The sequence below is a fragment of the Juglans regia genome, chromosome 3 (genome assembly GCF_001411555.2).
Source record: "Juglans regia cultivar Chandler chromosome 3, Walnut 2.0, whole genome shotgun sequence".
In the NCBI taxonomy this organism is placed as follows: Eukaryota; Viridiplantae; Streptophyta; class Magnoliopsida; order Fagales; family Juglandaceae; genus Juglans; species Juglans regia.
The window spans coordinates 6,562,257-6,584,264 of record NC_049903.1 but is presented as its reverse complement, the minus strand read 5'-3'; the positions used below and the strand labels follow the sequence as shown (position 1 = coordinate 6,584,264).

The 22,008-nt window shown below is 36.8% G+C and overlaps 3 protein-coding genes across 7 annotated transcripts; 1 reads left to right on the top strand and 2 right to left on the bottom strand.

Moving 5' to 3' along the window:
• The first annotated feature begins 425 nt into the window (after positions 1-425).
• On the top strand, positions 426-7,361 carry LOC109011275 (O-fucosyltransferase 8). Of its 3 annotated transcripts, none has more exons than XM_018992398.2 (10): positions 426-1,036; positions 2,495-2,608; positions 2,694-2,793; positions 3,005-3,075; positions 3,927-4,015; positions 4,549-4,669; positions 4,761-4,904; positions 5,548-5,882; positions 5,968-6,208; positions 6,805-7,316. In XM_018992398.2, exons 2-10 carry the CDS (start codon positions 2,543-2,545, stop codon positions 7,111-7,113), a joined length of 1,476 nt encoding a protein of 491 aa, XP_018847943.1. In that variant the 5' UTR covers positions 426-1,036; positions 2,495-2,542; the 3' UTR covers positions 7,114-7,316. The 3 variants fall into 3 exon arrangements, with proteins under 3 accessions (XP_018847943.1, XP_035544809.1, XP_018847942.1); XM_035688916.1 differs by lacking the exon at positions 426-1,036 and adding an exon at positions 1,345-1,778 and having other exon boundaries at positions 2,495-2,587; positions 6,805-7,361; XM_018992397.2 differs by lacking the exon at positions 426-1,036 and adding an exon at positions 1,345-1,778.
• Positions 7,362-7,395: 34 nt separating this feature from the next.
• Positions 7,396-12,615, bottom strand: LOC109011277 (nucleobase-ascorbate transporter 2). Of its 2 annotated transcripts, none has more exons than XM_018992401.2 (13): positions 12,029-12,615; positions 11,812-11,909; positions 11,457-11,633; positions 10,774-10,874; positions 10,638-10,677; positions 10,419-10,478; positions 9,591-9,775; positions 9,010-9,106; positions 8,784-8,929; positions 8,617-8,708; positions 8,429-8,506; positions 8,199-8,359; positions 7,396-7,942 (listed from the first exon to the last, which is right to left on the bottom strand). In XM_018992401.2, the coding sequence occupies exons 1-13, from the start codon at positions 12,120-12,122 to the stop codon at positions 7,730-7,732; spliced, it is 1,542 nt and encodes a 513-aa protein (XP_018847946.1). In that variant the 5' UTR covers positions 12,123-12,615; the 3' UTR covers positions 7,396-7,729. The 2 variants fall into 2 exon arrangements, with proteins under 2 accessions (XP_018847946.1, XP_018847945.1); XM_018992400.2 differs by having other exon boundaries at positions 10,602-10,677; positions 12,029-12,612.
• Positions 12,616-16,011: 3,396 nt separating this feature from the next.
• LOC109011280 lies at positions 16,012-21,761 on the bottom strand. 2 transcript variants are annotated; one of them, XM_018992404.2, is made up of 8 exons: positions 21,079-21,761; positions 20,456-20,516; positions 19,447-19,673; positions 18,071-18,272; positions 17,397-17,516; positions 17,191-17,291; positions 16,981-17,105; positions 16,012-16,286 (listed from the first exon to the last, which is right to left on the bottom strand). In XM_018992404.2, exons 1-8 carry the CDS (start codon positions 21,511-21,513, stop codon positions 16,220-16,222), a joined length of 1,338 nt encoding a protein of 445 aa, XP_018847949.1. In that variant the 5' UTR covers positions 21,514-21,761; the 3' UTR covers positions 16,012-16,219. The 2 variants fall into 2 exon arrangements, with proteins under 2 accessions (XP_018847949.1, XP_018847948.1); XM_018992403.2 differs by having other exon boundaries at positions 16,012-16,282; positions 21,079-21,740.
• Positions 21,762-22,008: the final 247 nt, after the last annotated feature.

Sequence of the window (22,008 nt, the reverse complement as noted above, 5' to 3'; positions counted from 1 at the left end):
GTTTATTATATTTTATGTGAGAATTAAAAAAAAATATAATGATGAGATGAGATGAGATGAAATACTTTCTGAATCCAAATGAGACCTAAGGCCTTTTCACAACCATTTTCATTTCATGTTATCTAATTATTATAACTTTATCAATTATTCACACAAAATAAAATAAAAAATTTCTCATACAAAAACCAACGAGTCCTAACTGTCCGAAATAGAGAACTGGTGGCCGAACATGATAGATAAAAGGCCCGATTAATTTGGTACTGGGCCGCGTGAGGCAATGAGGAGGCCCAATGACAAATACGACCAGTCTTTCCCTCTTCCCCGTTTCGGTTTAGGGAGCTTGGCTTGCTGCCAGAGACTGGTGCAGTTTGGAGAGAGAGATTTTCTCTCTTTATGAATGTAAAGGGGGCTGGCTATTTGTTTTCCTGCATTTTGCAGCTTCAGCTATGGATCAAATGGCAAGGTAGATGTACTCGAACTAGTTCGCCAAATTTGCAAGCTAGACAAGGAAAACTTTTTCTGTAGGCTTGATCTAGCTATGCCTCACTCACCCCTGAGATTTTTGGAAGTTAATTTCTGACGTGATCATTTGATCCATATATTCGGTTGGTCAAGACAGCCCGGGTGCTCCTTTTTTTCATGGTAGCTACTGGCTAATCTCTTGAAGCCCAAGACTCGAGGCCAAAGTTTCTTATCTTGCTATCTAAGAAGAACGGATAATGTAATTAGATAAGATGATCCCCGAAGCACCCTGAATTCGTTAAAGACGCTCATCAAGAGCATTATCAGTGATGTCCATCTAAATCTCCAATTGATGCATGACATGTCCAAAGAATACGTACGAAATGTAATTTTGTAGGGAAAAGATATTGTCAAACGTGCGTAATCAAGGCAAAATGACCATGGTCGTCCGACCATTTCTGTCTCAAACAGAGCCACTCGGCCTACAGTTTTGCCTTACCCAGAAAGCGCAAAACCAACGTTTGTTCTGGTTGGTGGCCAGTAGCTGTTACACATATGATTCTTGTTTCAAAAGGTTGGTTCCTAAATTGTTGTTGGGCTTCTGCTTCTCGCTTGCTTTTCACTCATCTTTATGTCTATTACTATCACCTACTTCTTAGCTTCGCTTTGAATAGATTCTTGGGTGTTCTTAATTTATAGATTATCTTTCTTTTTCACATGCCAATACGTACCACCAAATCCTGAATTTGCCTCATATGGTCTAATAGGTTGGTGGTTGGTTTGTGTGTGTGTGTGAGCGCCCCTAAAAGTAGAGGTTGGTGCTGGTTAAAAAGTTTATTCTAATCGTTGTATTAATAAGAAATGGTGGTTGTGGTGCTGTGTTACATTCCTGGATACTTGAAGCTTTACACAGAGGTAATGGTCTAATGGGGAAGCAACTGCCCCCAAGAAGTTAGCGTCCTGAATTTCAGAATGCTGACTGATTTTTAGGGATGAAGGACTATCACTTTAGAGGGCCAGAAACATTACCAGGAAGTGATCCTTCAATTGGAAGGAGAATTTCATGGGGAGATAATCATTGTAATCCCAAAACTGTATTACTTAATGGATGGAAGAATGATTCTGCAAACCATACTGCTTGTAAGGGAGGCCATGTGGGGAAAAGGCATCTGTGGCTTCGAAAGCACATGAGGTCAATTGCTTTTATGATTGTGTTGATGGGTTTCGTTCTCCTGCTTGATTCCCTCATGATGTCCATTTTTTATTCGAGAAACCTTCAGTATCATCCAGCCCAAAGCAAATCAGGTGGGCTCGAGGTAAATATATTCCGAGGCAATGCTAGATGCCCTACTATTGAATTAGCTAGTGATGTTAGTACTGGTCCATGACTATGTTGAAACTCGAGAGATGGAATTGGAGTTGGCCAGAATGTAGCTGTCGAGTTTACGTGACAATCATATTCTATCCCAATTGGTGCTTATTTGAGAAATTTACTATTTCATTATTGGTTTCCTTGTTAGTCTGCAGCCATCGTGGTGAATGGTGATTAAGTTGTCTGATTTTTTTTACGTTTATTTATACTTTCTACCTGTCACCAAGCACTCCTGTCAGATACAATTTAACAATTATTTTATTATTCATTTTCCTGCTGAAACTGATATATAAGCATCATTGATGGATTTTTAACGCTTCAATTACTGAAGTCCACTTATGTAACATTTACCCTGCTGTTTGTCATGTAAGCTGTGGATTAAAGACGTGCATATGTATATTTTTGTTCTCTACAAGAATTGGAAGCCATTCTGTACCTGTTTTCACTCTGCAAGCTCAGATTTTAGGTGGTTATGGGCATTATGCATTTTGGGTGTCCTTTATGTGAATCATTTGGTTTATAGAGTATCTTTAGTCATTTGCCAAGGTTTTTCTCTAATAATGTGCAAACTGTAATTAATTATCAATTTTATAATTCTTTTGATATTCTTAAGGCATGCCGACTAATTGTTCTCATATATACCACATCTTATTTTCAAAGGAGGAAGATAGAAGTGCCTACATCAATGATGAAAAATTACCGATACAGATGTATGACCGGCTACTAAACTTGGCATCCAGTGCTCTTGCAGAGGTTAGCTGCAAAACTTCTATGGTTGGTACACATTTTCAGATTCGCTTGTCAAATTAGGTAACGGGATTTCTTTATCCCAATATCTGAGATGTTAGCTATGTTATAGAAAGAGTTTAAGCAAGAGACGTCAAGACTCTGGGAGGAACCATATTCAAAGGCATCTGCATGGAAACCATGTGCGGACCGAAAGCTTCCAAGCAATCTAGGTATTTGAGTTTTTATCCTGCCTAGATTGATTCATGGGAAATATGTAGTGCTATAAGAGTATCAATAATATTGTCTTAGAAATTAACAATAAAAAATAATAATATCGTCTTATAAATTTTTAATCATAGTTTTTATTTTAATTTTTGCAAGTCAATTGCAGCAGGTTACTATTACTGTAAATACTCTTGAATTAGTTATTTTCCTGGACAGGAAAATTCGACAAAAATAATGGCTACATACTAATCAGTGCAAATGGGGGTCTCAATCAACAGCGAGTTGCTGTAAGTACCAAGCTGCCCAAGTTCATAATTATCCGTACACAATAATTTAAACCCTGATGAATTTTTTGGAGTTAGAAAAGTAAAATATTTGGGGGCAACAATGCAATTCCACTTATTGAGAAAAAGAAATACTTAGGACAGCATCAGCCTCGTTATTTCAGGGGGCTCTTTGTCTGAAACGTTAGTCTAGAAAATGGCCATGGATCCTGCATTTTTATGAAGAATAAGGGCTTTGAATTGGGGGAGAAGCTACAGTTCAAGCTTCACCCACTCACCATTATCTGACACTTGTTGAAGGAGTTACGTGTGTGTATATAGTTGAGAGTGAGTAGTTCATGGAGCAAGGAGTAATTATCCTGAATGTATTGGATTTTGTGTGCTTACTAGTAAACTTTGCTAATTTCTTCTGCAGGGTTTTCTGAGAGCTCTCTCAAGTAATGGGTTCTTGATATTGAGAATTTGAGAACTATAGTTCACTCCGGGGGAATAATAAGATACCTAGAATTTGACTTTTGAAAAACTTCAGGACGCTTATGTAAGAATAGGGCATAATATAAACTTGAGGCCAAGTGTTTAAGCTTTGGCTCTGTTAGACTGAATCTTCTTTCCTCAATTACATAGATTTAGTTGCAAACTTCATGTATCAAACAAAATATGAATTTGGCTACTTGAAAATAAGTTGAGCACACATTATTTGCATATCAACTATAATTTTTGTTATTATTTTGATTATTTCTAGCTTGTTTTCAGATGTATTTCTGGGGAGCTTATTTTGTAGTCTCTTCTTGTGGTTTTTCTTCAGTTACCTACTCCACTAGTTGAACTGACTAAGCTATTGGTAATGCTCACAGATCTGCAATGCTGTTGCTGTGGCATCTCTTCTTAATGCAACTTTGGTTATTCCAAGATTTCTATATAGCAATGTTTGGAACGATCCCAGGTTTGAGATCATATCTAGCATTTTTCCCAATAAAAAAATCAATGCAAATATGTAAACTCCCAAAAGAACAGCAGTTCATGAAGCAAATCTTACATTCAACGAGAACTAATTAAGTTGATTTGTTCAATAATATTGACCTGAAAAGCTAAAGCAATGCAAATATTGATGCCGTAAGTCACTATCACCTTTATGAACCTAAGATCGAGGTTGATGATCAGCATGGATGGCATGAGTATGAATAACATATTTATAGCTTTACATTGTATACAGTTAGTAGATATTATATATAGTAGTATCATAAGTTTCAATGAACAATTGCTTCTGATCATCTGAAAGACATGAACCAAAGAACATATTCTTAACTATGCTGGATTATACACTCATTCCTTGGTTTCCTGGTTGACCACTGAAGTTTTTCATGATATCCCTGATTCAATTAGGTCGCCTAAATGGAATTAGTGGTTATTTGGAAATTTTTAACCTTGGCGTTCATGCCTCAGTTGATTCATGCATTTCATTTGACAAAAGTGCAGCCAATTTGGTGATATTTACCAAGAGGAGTATTTTATGAATGTTTTGAAGGATGAAATCAATATTGTAAAGGAACTCCCTCCTGATCTGGGATCACTTGACATTGAAGCATTAGGTAGCCTGGTATGCTATCTTCGTTATTTGTGTAACATACTGTAATGAATAAATTACACTCATTTTGATAACGATCTAAAGCTTTTACCTTGCTTTTCAGATTACTGATGCAGATCTTCCAAAGGAGGCAAAGCCTGCTGATTACATCAGAAATATACTTCCCATCCTCTTACAAAATGGAATTGTTCACTTCCTTGGGTTTGGAAATCGACTAGGCTTTGATCCATTTCCTTCTAAACTTCAGGTTATAAAACTTCCCCTAACTGTTTGAATATTAATATACTCGTTGTTGATTGGGGCTTAATTTTTCACTTAATATTCACAAGCGTGATGAGTTATGATCATCATTTTGGAGTTGCTTTGCGACATAAGAAAATTTCTTTGCACATTAGGCATATAGCATATATCGGAAAACAGAAATGTACACATACATGAGTACATACACATTTTATATAACTAAAATGACTTACTCTAAATGCACTCTTCTATATATAGGCCTTTTCCTTCTCTGGTGCTTATCTCAAGTCAAATCTTTTATGCTCCCTAGGTGGATTGTTTTTCTTAATTGGTTAACATACCCTACAAGTTTGAATATTCTTATGTCATACAATATTTTTTTTTACCTATGCATAGTTCAATCACACAATAATTCAGAAGCATGCCTCCCATTAAAGGGAACGTCTACTTCAACTTCAGACTCAATGATTTACTCAAAAAAAAAAAAAAAAAACTAACTGATTACTGTTAAGTAATTATGGCCTTTGCTCTTCACCATTCCATTTACTTGGATTACATGTAATTTCTTGAATTACTCCTGTATTGTTATCCAGTATGCATGATCATGATGCCTTTACAAATCAGTTAAACTATACTTGAACTTATGACAGAGATTAAGATGCAAATGTAACTTCCATGCTTTGAAGTTCGTGCCAAAAATCCAACGAGTTGGTTCATTATTGGTCAGAAGGATTAGAAAATATGATGCTGCACGGAGTACGCTGGACAGACAATTACTAGGAAACTTCATGCCCGAAAATCTATCGAATGAGAATGATGCTGCTAGAAGCCCATCCAAATATCTTGCTCTACATTTGAGATTTGAAATGGACATGGTGGCCTACTCCCTGTGTGAATTTGGAGGTGGAGCAAGTGAGAAAAAGGAACTTCAAGCCTATAGAGAAATCCATTTTCCTCTGCTTATTGAGCGCTTAAAGAACTCAAGGTATGGGTTCTTGAGGTTTAACATTGTTTTTACGAATGTATATTAGTTTACCAATCTATCTGCCACACTGTATTGCTGTTTGCAGCCCCGTTTCTCCAACAGAGTTAAGAAAGTTGGGAAGATGTCCACTGACACCAGAGGAAGCAGCACTGGTCCTATCTGGACTTGGTTTTAAGCGTGGAACTTACATTTATTTGGCTGGTTCTCATATTTATGGAGAAAAATCCAGGATGGATTCCTTCACCAGCCTCTATCCCAATTTGGTCACAAAGGAAACCATTCTAACTCCCCACGAACTTGCACCTTTTAGAAATTTCTCTTCTCAGGTAAAAAACTAGTCTTCTCTGAAAAAGATAGGTTCATATACATACACAGTATGGAAACTCTCTCTTTAAATTCTTGGAAGAATTTAAATCTGTTCCTTGTATATAGCCCACAAGACAAACTGAGAAGTAGGCAATGGGCACCTTGTTCAAAGGATTTAAAGTTGTACGTACTAACTGAACAGGATGCAAATCTCTAATTAGTAGTCGGTGTTCTTTATTTTGAATGCCATGAAATTCTGTCATTCATGAAACCAAATTATATTGTAGTGCGAGGTTATTTTGCATTAAAATTACACCATATACTTGCCTAGGAAAAGAATGAATTGATTAACACCACGTACTGAATTAATTAGCACCATGTACTTGGTAAGTGATCTCGTATGTGTCACTAATAATCACAGTGCCTTCCCTGATGTCATATGGTATTAATTAAGAGAGTGCATAAGATGGGTGCCTAGAGTTATACGGAACAGGATCCTCTCTATTTCACTTGAAATGGATAGTATCGTTAGTATACATTTACAATCTGGACTCCAATTCTCTACTCACGTTGTTTAGTATATTTACTAAAGATAAAGAGTTGCTGTGCATGACAGTTAGCTGCACTGGACTTTATTGCATGTGCAACTGCGGATGTTTTTGCCATGACCGACTCTGGAAGCCAACTTTCATCCCTGGTGACTGGACTCCGAACTTACTATGGTGGTGGCCGTGCTCCTACCTTGCGGCCTAACAAGAAGAGGCTGGCAACAATTTTGTCGGAGAATAGCACAATTGGATGGAACAGTTTTGAAGACAGAGTGAAAAAGATGATCGACGAAGGTCAAAGAGTGCGTGTGAGGGGCTTTGGTCGGAGCATTTATCGACAGCCAAGGTGCCCTGAGTGCATGTGCAAAGCTCAGTAGCATGTCCTTATCTTGGCCACTCTTTTAAGCTCTCTTATCTTTTTAACGTTTTTACCCCTTATCTGGTCAGCATAGTTGAGATTTTCCAGCGGATATAGCATATGCAGAGTGTTCAAGCTTACAGTGTAATTTTTTTTCCCTTATCTTTTTTTTTTCGATGAGTATGATTCAAAATCTCTGACAATTGTAGTTCATCTTTTGATAGCAATATAAATGGGTATAGATGAAGCCCAACACATTTTTGCATATGTATTCGTCTCTAGATTTTGGTACTACCATCTCTTGAATATCAATGAGTGTGTTCAGAACCCTATTTAATTTTCATTGGGTCTCTCTAATAGCTGATGCCACTTGTCCCTCTCGAACCAAACTGATTGCTAATGCCGAACGGGACGTACAAATTAGTGCATTATACCCCAAATAATCCGAGTCAAATATATTATAAAGCAATGAAAGAGGAAGAGCAAGCAAAGGTGGCATTCCTTTGCCATTCAGAGAACATATGGATCTTTGTTGCACTCTTCTTTCACGGAAATTGTGATCATCATGTAATTCCTCATCAGGAAATGAAGCTTTTCCTCTGACATCTTTCTTCTTAATGGGCACCAACACTCGTTCAGGAAGGAGGGAAGAAACGGTTGAGATTAAAAGGGAGGGTGTAGAACTCCTCATTACGGCTGTCTCCCTTAAATGTCCGAAATTTAACCCACCATGGCATTCCCCTGTCTCTGGCACTATCCTTGTAGTCGAGTGTGTTGTCCAAGAAAATTGCAACAATCATTGCAACAGTCGGGGATGAAAAGAAGATTGTATTAAGGAAATCGTTGAACTGCACATCAAAGAAACACAAGTTGATGGGGATGATGGTCAGATCAAATTTCAAAGAGTTAAGGTAATGTAAATAGTGATGCTAGTGGTGATATGCACAAGTTATTACTCTAAATCAGTACAAAAGCATGGATGAGAAGATATATTAAAAGTGCGATCCTTTAAATGCTACTCTTTTTTATAGATTGTAATTTCTCGTGGCGGTTGTATACAGTTTCAAATTGCAAACTTGAGTACAGATAACGAGACAAACTCACCCATCCAGCACTGGTATGTGCAGGACCATGAAGAGCTTTGGCAGTGTATTCCCTAAAATACTCAGGAACAGACAAACCTAGGAAGAAGGCTACACCTGTGATAAAGAGGTTCCTCATCGAGTTCATGTTCGTGAATTGCAGAAATGACAGCCCCACCGAAGCTGAAAACAAAATTATGTCAACACTTGTGCAGAGAAGAGGAGAAGAGAAGCTATGAGCATAACACCCACCAACAAGACCAAACAAAACACAATACACAGCAGCAAATATAGTGAAGGGTATTGATGCAAACAAAGCTCCAAATTTTCCTGCACCAATCAAGAAATCAGAGTTAAGTTAAAAGCGAAAACATTAGTCTCAAGAACAAGAATCGTGATTATACAGGCAAGTACATTGAATAATATATTCTGTCCCTCACCTAGCATAGAGAAGAATATCATAAAACCAGCAGAGATTTGGATAACCCTGCGGCTTCCAACACGAGTGCTTCCCAGAAGCCCTACATTTTCTCTGTTGTTTAACATAAATTATGAGCCACAGCATATAAGTGAGAATGTTAAAAAGGCAAGAAGGAATCATGCATACACGGAGACTGTTGAGCCAGTCAATGTTCCAAAGAGTCCACTCAGCAGGATCCCAATTCCTTGCCAGCCAATACCACGGCTAAGAACATAAGCTGGAGGTGGTGTAGCGCTTGCTAGACGTGATGCAGCCTTGTAAGCACCAGTTGACTACAAAAGCAAAAAATAACATTACTCTCCTATCAAAACTACTACATCTTTGATGGATCCCATAGTTTACACAGTAATACCTCAATCAATGAAACTAGAGCGGCAGCCATCATTCCAAAAGCATGACCAGCGTCAAAGGTTGGAGCACCCCATTGAAGAGGGTATGGGATCTTTATCCTGACAACAAATCAATTTCAAGGTCAAACAGGCAGTTGATAAAAGTTTCGTCCAATGTTTCACAATCTTTCTACCAAGTTTGGGAGAAGAATTTATGAATATTCTTTCAATCATTGTATCACATCATGTTCTAGTGCAATGTGTGAGATGGAGGCAATCAATCTTTCTATTTGCCGCTTCCTCTTTATGATTTTCAATTGCATATCACAAGCCCATTTTCTTCTCCAGAAATTTCCAGTAAACAAAATTTAATTAGAGTGAAGCTTTGATCCTCATTTACTTTTTTTTTTTTTAAATTTGTTTTTGGGGGGGGAGATTAACCACCTCCTCCCCCACCCCCCAAAGGTGATGTGACATTCAGAAACCATTATGATCCTCAGCAGGATGAATCCTGGATATTGTGTATCATCATCTGTCAGTGAGAGTCTTTAGCCTCTTACATTTGATAACATTTATTTGACAAGGGGCTACTTTAGCTACCAACCATGGAGCAGAAGAAATGAGATTGGCCCTGTCAGTTCGACAGTTAAGTTGGGTTAAATCTGGTCGATGTCTGTATGCTCCACTGGCTGTCAAGAGGTGCGCATATGCCCATATCACAGTGATTGATATCAAGAGAGCAAACCTCTCTAGTATTGGAAGTTGTCTTGCCTGAAAATTTTTTAGGTACTGTATACAAAAAAACAAACAGCCACGGTTAGAATGCTTATCATATATCTGGCAAGTATATCTGTTTTATGCAACGAAGAAACCAGACCTGGCACAATATAGCACATTTGGCAACAGTGAAAGAGAGATCCCAAGGACATTTTTTCCCAATTTGCCCGATCACCCTTTTAAATCATCCATATAAATCACTAGTAGTTTTAGAAAATGTAATATTGTTCAATTTCTGCACAATTAAAATGAGTTTCCTGAGAACTTCTCTTAAAATTCGGACTGAGTTGACTCTTAAATACTACATTTGAGCTTTAACTTCCAAAAATTCCTACTTTGACAAAGCTTAAAAATTTATGATATAATTAATAGATATTCACAACCATGATTAACCTAACAAATTAATTTTTTAAGTAAAAGTTTCTCCTAAGCATGGAAGTATTTATGCTACTCAATGTGGCCTCTCTTTTTCTTTTTTTCCCTACAGGATGTTTTTTTTTTTAATCAGTAAACAAGATTTAATTGATGTAAAGAATAGGTAAAAACCCAAGTATACAGGATATATACAATAGCAATGCCTAAGCGTGCTTTTATATATTTTTATCAGCACAAATTTATATGTAATCTTGGCTAAAAAGAGACATAGCAGTAGTACCTGGGAGAAGGCTATAAACAGAATAAGCATGGGAACACCAATTTCCACACACCGTCCAACCTGATAGAAATTCACTAAATCAAAATACAGTATCAAGGACATAACAAGTGATACTTTTTCTTTAGGTTCAATTTGGAAAAATACTGAGGATTGAAAAGAAAATTGGCAATAATATTCTTATACCACAGGGAAACCTCTATCAAACAGACCAAAACCCACCAGCGCAATCACTGGGGCCATTCCAAGAGGGCTGAAGAACCTGAAAAGGTGAAAAGAATGCAATCATGTAATCTATGGAAAAAGAAAAACTGATACTCGGATTCGTAACTTTGACTAAGACTGTAAAAATCCGTACCTGGAACAGATGGCCCACATTTGACTAAATCCCAAAATAATTTGTACGCTTGATGCTACTATCAGAGCACCTTGGACTGCTCTCATGGTGTTAAGAAATCTCTACAAATAAATGCAAGCCCTTTAGTTTTGCTCTATAAAACAAGTAGGCACTCAAATTCTCCAAAATCAGCATATGAGGTATCAGGTACTTATGATATAACATGTTAAAAAATGAATGCAGCTAAATACAACGGCAGCTTGCCCTTGAATTCATCCTTAAATTATTCGACGTAAACTTACGAGAAACTCTTTATCGAGATCGTATGCAACTCCAAATTATTAGTTGGGACTTTGTTATCAATACTCAATGCCAAAGGAAATAAAAAATATTGCAGCTTGCCATTACATTTAACTGATAAGAGTTACTGTGAATTGAGAATTTAATATTACAAAGATAAGATTATGTTCGAAAACACACTTGGACCCACCAACTCGCCCATCCACACTAGAACACCTTTATCTATCTTGGATCTTCACACAAATTTGAATAGATTAAGTTTGATATGATAAAGACAACTGGGTAAGTGAGTAGGTCACACGAGTATCCACCGAAAGAACAAGTCCCTTCCACTGAAGGTTCAACTTTTAAGAAAAATAATAAAGAAGTGAGCAATGAAAAATGATCGAAATCATTGGACTAACCAGATGAGGGTCTTCGATGCTCATCAGGGACTTATCATGAATTATGGATATAATGGGGACCATGAATGCATAAGATCCTCCGATCACTGTTGGCAACCGGGTCCCAAATAATGTTTGTAGTAATGTATTAATTCCTTCAACAAAAAGCAGAGTCTGTACCACCCTCACTTTATCATTCTGGAGGATCAAAGTCACAAAAAAAAGTCGTATCAACTATGCAAGCCCATGTAGATGGGCAGGAAAAATAATCACACTTTTCTTAAAAACTGAACACAAAATCACGGAATTTACTATCTGATTTCCAACTCAGAACAAAGTTGTGATAAACAATCTAAACCACAGAGAATTGGCTCACATCTGTGCCGCCCATTAAACGGACAAGGAATGTTGGGATCATAACTGCAGTTCCTAAGGCCAAAATGTAATGCTGGAAACCCAGAGCTATTGCCTCCCCTGTTTTCACACGCAAACATGAGAAGGTAACAAACAGAGAACATTAAAAAATGGGCCAGAAAACGAGAAATCAATGAATGGAGAAACGGGGTTGGGAAAAGGAATAAAACTGGCCATACCCCATGACGGGTTCGAGTCAATACAGTACTCAAGGCCTTGAAGTTGGTCCATTGGTGGATGATGGCTTATCTCTTCTTGTTTTGGAGCTTCCATGGCTCACGCCCACTTCACAACTCTTATTTTGCCACCAAATCCGAATGGATAGAGAGAGGGGGGTGGAGAGAGAGAGAGAGAGATCCTCTCGGGGTGTTTTGCTTACCGAAATGGAACCAAGACGTACAAATCAATGCGAAGGGGGAGAGAGAGAGAGAGGGAGAGAGAGAGAGAGTCAATCGCGGTGGAAAGCAGAAAGAAAAAAAACAACTAATGGACGATAGAAGCAAAAGCAAGAGATTGAAGAAAAAGTTTAGAGAAAGAGAGAAGTTAACAGTTGGAGATAGACTGCAAATGGATTGAGAAAGAGAACGCACTGACAAAAACATTGCACTTGCCGCCCAACTATTAGCTCTCTCTCTCTCTCTCTCTCTCTCTGTAGTTACATCTCTATCTCCCCTGCTTCGCTTTTCACTCTTAAAAAAGTTCCGTTAACCTATTCAAATTCCCAACCAGCCCCTCAAGGAACCTACAAACTGAAGCCTGAAGGTTACCGTTGCCTCACTTTTCTCTCATTAATTTTACAACTCAACTTCTTTAATACGTGGTTGGCATGTAAATTTATCACCCAGAAAAAGTAACTGCTGCAACAAATTAAAGGGCAAGTTGGGTGTTTTAGAAGAAGATGTTTCTATCTCTGAAAAATATTTTATTCTTTTGTTTTAAAAGGAGAGAAAGGAAAAGAAAAGGAAGAAAGAGATGAACGTTTTGCATCTAATTTCAGATGGGCTAGCACTCATAATTTCTCTCCATCTGCGCCTTTTTACTTTACATTTGCATCTCTGCTCTCTTTCTTTTTCTTGTGTTTTTGTTTTCTTTCATAATCTGTATGTGTTTAGTCTGTTACGAGTATTGATTGGTTGGCTGAGAATTATATAATCAAAGGCTTCTCTTCTCTGCTACATATCTTTTTTTAAAAATACTGCTATCTTCTTCCGTGTAAACGAAAGGGTGCCCTCAACGTGTGAAGGAACAGTGTACGAATCTCTAACGTCTCTTTTCGATGCCAAAAGACAAGCTGCATCGAAACTAGAGCTCCTCTGCTCACACCTTTTTCACTGCCAGTGCCAGCAAACTTCATTCATGATATTTACCGCTCTGACCATCTGCCCGGGCCAAGTTGCCAACCAGAGAAAACAAAAACAAAAACAAAAGGAAATTAGTTTATAACATTTATTGAGCATTAATAGTACTGTCAAAATGAATACAGAAATAATAATATATAAAATAAAATTATTTATACACAATATTTGATACAATTATATTTTTTATAATATTTTATATAATTATATTTTTTACAACATTTTATATAATTTTTTGTATTACATATAATTTTATTTTTTTCAAAAAACAGAAAAAATACGAGCAACTCTGATAAATCAATTTCAAATAGAGAGAGATCTGGGAAGGGGCCGAGGTCGAGCTGAGGAAGGGGACGGAGACTTCAAGCTGAGGAAGGAGATCATGACCGTCTCGAGCTGAGGAAGGGCTCAGATGGATCTCGCACTGAGGAAGGGGAAGGGGGAAGGGGGAAGGGGATGGACGTCTGCCAAAACAATGTATTTTTTTATTTAATAAAACACATCGTTTCATCAAATAAGGCGTGCGCGTGCACAGCAAACAGAATTTCTCCTGTATCTTACGTTAAAACTGGAGAACAACTATTTCAGAAGTTAAAAACGCCTAGCTTTTGGTAACCAATGGAAGTAGTGTCAATGTCGTTTAGAAAAGAGCAGTTTGTTATCATGGAATAAACCCCACAGATACAAAAAGCTATATCTTCAAAAGATGAGAAGGCGAAAATATTCTTGTCTCCTATATAATTAAGATTTCAGTAATCACCATACATGAATCATGAGATTCTACAGCTTTACATGATATAGATCAAAACGCAATGCTCCCATCATTAATACCACGCACAGTACTATATATGTTAGGGCGACCATGCTATTTTGCTTAGAGTTTTTTCTCCTTATATATTGTACGTTCGAAGATCAGGAAATGAAGTTGCTTAAAGGTTCATTGTAATGCTGTTTTGTTTGATCACGAGAATCACTACCCAAAAAAGGAGCAGTAATCAGGGACAGGAAATGGAAAGCTACTTCATCCTTTATTAGTAGAAGCTGAAATTTATAAACTGAATATCACAGTGCTGAACAAAAAGATTTGACTCTCGATCCACAAACAGGCTGTTATTGCATCCTCTTAGTATGTGCACATCTGCAGCGCTCGAAATCCTTTTGCATGCAAAAGCTTGTCTAGTCGTCAATATATAGCATTACAATCCCACGTACAAGAAGTTCATGACCATCTGCATGTGGTACTCTCACGCACGCAAAACCAAAAGTTTTCTAGGGAAGCTGTGATGCAGCATGATCTACCAGAGAAAGGGGCAAGTTACTGCACAACTCAACCTTAGAATACATGATGTAGAATCTATATATAAGGATTCATACATAGAGATCGATCTAAACACACGTACACACTAATTAACAGCACTAGTACTTGAGAATATTTCAGAGGTTTATGCAACTAGCATTATATGTAAGGAACAAGTGAATTGTGTATTCTGATTGCATTTTTGTTCTTTTTCTCTTATCGTTCATAACAAAAAGAAAAAGAAAGAAAGAAAGGAAAGGAAAAGAAGAGTAGAAAGAGATTTTGTTTTCTAGGCCATTTTTTTAAGAGATTAGTAGTGCTGCTTTAATATTTGGTGGGGTTGAACCCATAATCCCTAAAGCTCACCAAGGGCCATTAGCCTTTTCCTTGAGTATTTGATCACAAAAAAAAGCATTTCTAAAGTCATTTAATTAGGAGATTTAAATGGTGAAGAGCAACAAAATGGACATGATGAATATGTAATCGCAAAACAATACTTATAACAATAAAATAAGTACGAGATCATTGCATTTGTATGTGACTTCGAGTAGATAAGCTAGGGGGGACGCCGAATGGGAAAGCATGGTTTTCGATGGTGACAGAAGTAGAATCAACAAAGCATGAGTACGTAGTAGTAGTGGAGGCAAGCTAGGATGATTTTGTCGACTGCCTGCCCATGGATACCAGCTTCGACGTTGACCGAGGAATGATGGGCTGGGGGAAAAGACGACCCCTCAAGCAAATGATTTGTAAGATCATGCCATTCAAATAAAGAAAGATAGCATGTTGACGATGATGATGGGGTGTGAAGGATATGACTAGGTGGGCTAGCTCCTAAGATTCCTTCCGGTTTGGATAGAGGATGATTTTTTTTTTTACTAAAATAAAAAGGGGAAAGAAAACTAAATAAATTAGGAAGGAATACCAAATTGCTCATGATGTAACCAAAAAAAGAAGAAAAAAAAAAAACTCTCATCCCATATCAAGAAAACTCAAATAAAATAAATAATTGAAGATAGGAATGTGAGAAGATCTTCAACAATTTAAGAAAAATTTGTAAACCATAGGGTAGGAATGGCTACTTTATATATATATATATATATATATATCACAAATGATTTCCCCTACCACGAATTAGATCCGAGAGTACTTATCACCCTATTGAAAAGGATGGATGCCGATGGTGCGAAGTGCCGACTCCTCTATCAACAATCTTATTTAATTGGACGTGCATTCTTCGTTGTTTGGGCTTTATTAAATATTTTTCGAGTTGGGAGAGCACAATAATTAAACCTTCCACTTTCCACTGTTATTCAACACGCTTATCTACAACGAGTATTAATTAATTAGAAGCTGTAGGCTGAAGTTCCTGAATAATGGTTATTTAATTAAGGACAGATTTTCTTTGGTGTTATTTGAATTGAACATGAAGAAATAATTAGAGAGAGTACCTGTTCTTGATGTACTATAATATCAAGGGACGGAAACAAAAACAAAGCCATTTAATCCGTCAGAACAGACATCGATAATGAGGGCCATGCCAATAATGAGACAAAAATACATGATTTTCATTTTTGAAGTAGACAGCACAGCACGTATGGTTTAAAATAAAATACAAGCCCATACATTTGCCCTCGGGCCTTAACTAAGGAAAAAGAAAACGGATTTATCCATTTCAAAAATGTTGTTGTATGGTAGTAACTAGTACAATGAATGGCTCACGATCTCCTCTCCACCTTTCTTTCACTAGATCTTTTTTCTTCCGCCTCGCGCCGTCTTTGCTGCCTGCCACATGATGAAAAACATTAATTATTTAGTTACATACTTTTCTTTCTTTATTACAGCAACAAAATCAGAATAAAACTGCCAGTCCCACCATGTTATCTTACCCAAACCCAACAACATGAATCAGCAGTTGACCTCAGATGGATAAATTCAGCTATCGGAGAACTTTTGAATAAAATAATAAAGACATCCCTACATATTCATTATCCCACAACCCCAAAGCTACCCCATTTAACCATTTACTCGGATGCATTAGCAGTTACTGCAACATGTAATTCCTCATATATGTATGTAATCCTAAGCCCATCTCAGATGCATGCATTATGGCAGTTGAGAAAATACACACACATTCAGTGTTCATAGCCGATCTTTGGGCAACTTGCAAGGGTAATACATGAATATAACAGACACCAGATAATTCTTGCAAGAGCAATACATGAATACAATACAACATTCTTCACTGTTATTCATTACTTTATTATTACTTTTCACCTACTTTTTACTATTATCCATTACTTTTCACTACTAATTAATATTCTATTATTACTTCTTCACTACTATTCACAAACATTCTCAACACTTCTCAGGTATTATCACTATCCAAACATTTGACACAAACTTAAAATCATAAGTATAGAAATACTGGGAGAAGAAAAGTAACAAAATATCGTTTGAAGCTGTTAACAAAACTTACGCAAAAGCCATGTATCCAGCGCCAGCGCCAGCATTAGCGGCAGATAAAAGTACAGCATGAGCCCCAGCTGAAGAAATGGAATCCTGCCCCCCAGAGGGCAAAGAATTTCTTCGATCCCCATCCACCTGAAACAAAACAAATAAACACTTAAATATGGCGAGTCTACTGATATGATTGGCAATTATAAATGGCATATGCCTTTATGAGAACCTTATCCCACTTAGACTTCTTGTTCTGTCGAACGTCCCTCGTAGCAGTATCAGCCACAGGTGGGGCAGATGGCAAACCAGTAGCAGCTGCAGTTGAAACACCTATAGAAGGACTTAATATAAGAACATGGCATTGCCCAATTTTATTTTAAAAGGAAACAAATAACGCATAACCCACTAAATTAACAAATAAGATCTTTTTCAGACCTGGAATAGGTATATTAATTCTTGATGTAGGTGCAATTGTTACAGCTTGTGTTCCTCCAGAAACAAAGTCGACCTTTTGACTCTTCTTCTTTTCTTGTTCTGCACGCCTCATATCAGCCTCTGCTACACAACACATGAGATGTTAGTGGCAAGCAATTATGTTGAAGAGATCTATGATAGCAATACCAGATGGACATTGTCAGGTAACTTCAGAAGACAAACAAAAGCAGCAAACAAAGAAATTAATGCGATCAGGAAGATGAACAGATCAGAACAACAAACAAAATAACTTGACCATGATATCTTCATTGGTAAGTCGAGACTAAAGCTTTGACCCCATAATTCTGAAAATACATATACCTGACATAATATAGGTCAATAAAGAAATACACCCTTTCAACCACAGTATGAAATTGAATATTCATCAACCCTCGCACTGGATATAAGCAAAGGCAATGACAAAAAGACCGATAATGTTCCATAACACTGACTTCAGATAGACAAATGTTTTAACTTCTCAATTTGTTTAAAGCAATCCAAAACAAAGGGTCTGGGTTTATGAATTTAATATATATTCATGATTGTAGTGACCATCTTGCACGCTACAGAAATTTGTGGGCTGCCATATAAACACAGAGAAGAGAGAGAGATCTGCAAAAGGAACTGTTAATGACCTATTTCGTCAAAGTAGTCGCTTTTGTCATATCCATGAGGGTCAAATACATCTTTCCTGAAGCAAGACCCTATTTGATCAATATCTTGATACCTCACTGCATGTAGTAAGAAGTCTGGGTTCCTATAATCCTTCCTGTTGCGTACTTCTGCATTGAAGCTTTTTCCAGCTTTCTTGTAATCAAGAAACTTATTTATTTTCCTCTGCAATAACATAACAAAAGGATATAGACATCAAAGGAAATCAAGCATGCTATACCGTACATCAATATAAAAATATTATTAATTGATAATACATAGTAATGCATGGAACGGAAATTTTTTGAGATATTAGAAAAATCTTAAATTAGAAGCAACATTACAGCAATGCAACCACAATAAAGATTCATAAGACAAGTCATTTTGCCACCTTTACCCTAAGATATAACAGTTTTTTTCACAGGGGCATACCCTACAAGCTATCACTTAAATTTGCATACATGACTATTTTATGAGTAACAAGAATTTCATTAAAAAGTGCGAAAAAAACTTGCATACATAAATAATTTGGATGTGTAAGCATCAGAGGTTATGTTAAGTGGTACAGGCACAAAACATCCCTAATTTCAGCAAGCCCAAAACAGCTTTGCAATAAATAGAGTTTGTGGAGTTGCTTTAAACACAACATTATACTGCACTTATCACTGTAATTCCCTCAAAAATGTATATATAATTCAATGGAAATAATCCTCACATTTTATCATTCAATCCAAAATGGAAAATTTTCCTTAAGATTCAACATTGATGATAACATAGGTTTCATGATAGTTTTTTTGTTCAAATCCAAAACAGCAGCTTAACAGAAGATTAACAAATAAAAAAAAGTAAGATATTTTTATGAGTACAATGTGAAAAAGTAAGTAAAACGACTTACTCATGTTCTAACTTTATGCTAAAAAAAAAAAAAAAAAAGGTAGAAAGAAATGGATGAAGTATGATGAACGCCATGTCCAGCACTAAAATTTTAACCTCGTCTTCATACCGATAAAAAAAAAGTAATATGACACAGTAAAATCTCATCTCTACAAACCAATAGGCAACATATGCATATAATGGACAACGGCTCAAATTTATCATTTTAGGCAAGAAAAGTTGCATTACCTCAATCTTGTAATTATAAGAATTTTGTAATGTGCAAAATGCAATAAAATAACCTCAATCTTCTTGAGAAATAAATAAATAAAATTTTGAATAGAAATTACTTCTCTTTAAAAGTAAAAATGAAAATTTATTCAATCTCACAAAGTGAAAATTTACCTCAATATTGTAAATTTATTCAAGTACACAGGGAGTATACAACATACATACCTAAACATTAGAAATTTTGAAGGGAGCTTACTTGTAGCTCTTCTGAGCATTTTGCCTTTGGTGGTGGTGGAAGAAACTTATCCATTGGATCAACTTCTTTTTCATGTTCCATGACAGCTTCCTCATTGTGTGCACCATCTGATTCATGCACCGCATCATTCATTGCATCATTATGTGATGGATCAGATGATGAAGTTACTTGATTGCTAGGTGTTAAAGCCTGAATAGATCCAGTCGGCATTTTCTCATGGAAATTACCTATAACAAACAACGAAATTGAAGATAGAAAAGTGGAGACCTACTATTGGACTTACAAAATAACACATAAACAAACATATGAGTTTTAACTCCTGTGTACTTAATACTTTTTTTTTTTTTTTATATCAGTAAGACATACTTGACTTCCCCATACTCACCCCACCACCACTTTACAATCTGAGTATATGACCAAGAGCTCAAATATGCTTTGTGTTTTAATTTATATTTAAAATTTTACTGTAAACAACCCATCATGTTTCCCAATAAGTGCAGAAATCAAACACCTCATGCAATATTTTTTTAACCTGAACTATGACATCAATAGGGCAATGACACAATTCATTCACAATGTTCATGTTATCTTTGTCAATAAACTCTACCATTTTCTGCATTTCCAACAACTCTGGCAACCAAAGGAAAAATGGCTCAGTAGGCAACTTGGCCACCTATCTGCAAATCAATGTGACCATTTCAATACATGAATATAACGCTGTATTTAAACAATGATAGCCATTATGTAACATTTATCCCTTTGAAAATATCATAAGCGTATTTTGATGATATACAATGTCAGCGTGCCAGTTTGCAAAACAAATGTCCATCTCCCAATGACCACCCTAATTGGCAGGATGAGGGCATCATGAGCACATACAATGTTACTTACAAAAACAAGTATATACAATGTTATTTAACAATACCGCCTATGTCACAAGAAAAAAGTGATTAAATGTGCAGGAAGTACAAAAGAAAGTACCAAATACTCACAAACACATCATACATACCATTAGCAATTTGAAGCTCCTCTCCAAACATCACTCGACCACTTCCTCCTATTTCTCCATCCTACCAAAAATACCACAAAGAAAAATATAAATTGAGACAATGCAATTTAGGATAAAACTGAGAGTACGTTCACCAAACCTCCACCCAAAAAAACAAAAAAAACAAACAAACAAACTTCTCTCAGAGGAAGAGGCACCATTCGCTGAAGTTTTAACCAACAAGAACATTGACAAAACCTATTATCCAAAAAAATGTTCCACGAAGTTACAAATTTCTCCAAAAACATCCTCACAACTTATTCAAATATCCAGAAACTTTGCACAAAATCTCCAATCTTGATTGCAACGTTCGGTATCAGATAAAAACACCATTTGGTGGCAGGGAAATATATATTATACGATATCTAACGCTCGTATAACCTCCCCTCATGACTGAATCTTGATTCATTTGTTTTTTTTATAAGTATGATTGATTCTTGATACATAAAGCGCACAGAGCACTCTCAACCGTAGCTTAAACATCATAAAAAAATAATTTATTGAATCCTATTACCATTTCCCAAAGTCTCGTGGCAACTAAACACGGTTTGTATGAAAAACGAAGAAAAGAAGAAGGGTAGTACCTCTGGTTCAGGAGACATAGCAACCTCATCGTGACCATAATCCACAATCGTAAGCTGCCCTTTTCTACTCATCCTCGAACTACCGGACAACGCTGCCTCTTGCTGCGGCGACACCACCGAAACCGGAAGCCGTGGCATCGTACTCTCATTATCAATCGGCGGCGTGTCGTCGTTAGCAGAATCACCACCAATTATTCTTTCGTCAATTGCCATCAGGTCTTCTTGCTCTGTCATTATCGAATCCCGGTAATCGTCGTCTTGTTGCTCTCGCACTGATTCTTGTCGCTCTGCTTTTTCATCTTCTGGTCGTTGTTCTTCTTGTTCTACTACATCTTCCATACCTTCCTCCTCCTCTTCTTCTTCTTCTTCTTCTTCCTCGTCGTTGTACATGGATAACATAGCAATGCCTTCGAATTGCTTTTTCTTCGATGCCATGGGGAGGAGCTAGGGCTTATTAGGGATCTAATATGGGAGTCGGAGAACTGGGTTTGTTAAGGTCGATTTTCACAGTTTCGCAGAAGAGGAAGCTGTTAAGGCTTCGAATTGGAGGCCTGCAAGAAAACTTAGCAGTAATTAAACTTGGGGAGGAACCGAGGGTTTTGGGGGGGACGAAGCTGGAGAGCTAGTACTAGGAGCTTCGAAGAGGAAACTCCGGCATTATGGGCTGGGCCGACCTAAAATTTGATGATTTAACTATGGGTCACGTATAAAAGAGCTTGAGCCTTTGTGGGCATCCCGATCCAGTGGTATCCCAATTTGGATGACAACATATTTACGCAAGAACAATGTTATTTTTTTGAGAATTTACTATGCATCAGTTACAATTCACTCTCATATTTCATATCTATAATTTTTTTATAAGACGTGAGAATGTTTTTTATAGGATATGAAAGTATTTTTAATAGAATGTAAGGTGTGATGATAAATAAT

Bases quoted from the DNA above. Each gene is read 5' to 3' on its own strand.
- LOC109011275 (XM_018992397.2), top strand. From the start codon at position 1,455: ATGAAGGACTATCACTTTAGAGGGCCAGAAACATTACCAGGAAGTGAT. The intron at 3,076-3,926 runs GTAAGTACCAAG...TAATGCTCACAG, and splicing joins TCAATCAACAGCGAGTTGCT to ATCTGCAATGCTGTTGCTGT. The intron at 5,883-5,967 runs GTATGGGTTCTT...TGCTGTTTGCAG, and splicing joins GAGCGCTTAAAGAACTCAAG to CCCCGTTTCTCCAACAGAGT.
- LOC109011277 (XM_018992400.2), bottom strand. From the start codon at position 12,122: ATGGAAGCTCCAAAACAAGAAGAGATAAGCCATCATCCACCAATGGAC. The intron at 11,910-12,028 runs GTATGGCCAGTT...GTGTGAAAACAG, and splicing joins TGACTCGAACCCGTCATGGG to GGGAGGCAATAGCTCTGGGT. The intron at 11,634-11,811 runs GTGAGCCAATTC...TTGATCCTCCAG, and splicing joins GTTTAATGGGCGGCACAGAT to AATGATAAAGTGAGGGTGGT.
- LOC109011280 (XM_018992403.2), bottom strand. From the start codon at position 21,513: ATGGCATCGAAGAAAAAGCAATTCGAAGGCATTGCTATGTTATCCATG. The intron at 20,517-21,078 runs GTACTACCCTTC...TATTTTTGGTAG, and splicing joins CTATGTCTCCTGAACCAGAG to GATGGAGAAATAGGAGGAAG. The intron at 17,292-17,396 runs GTCTGAAAAAGA...GTCCTTCTATAG, and splicing joins AATTAATATACCTATTCCAG to GTGTTTCAACTGCAGCTGCT.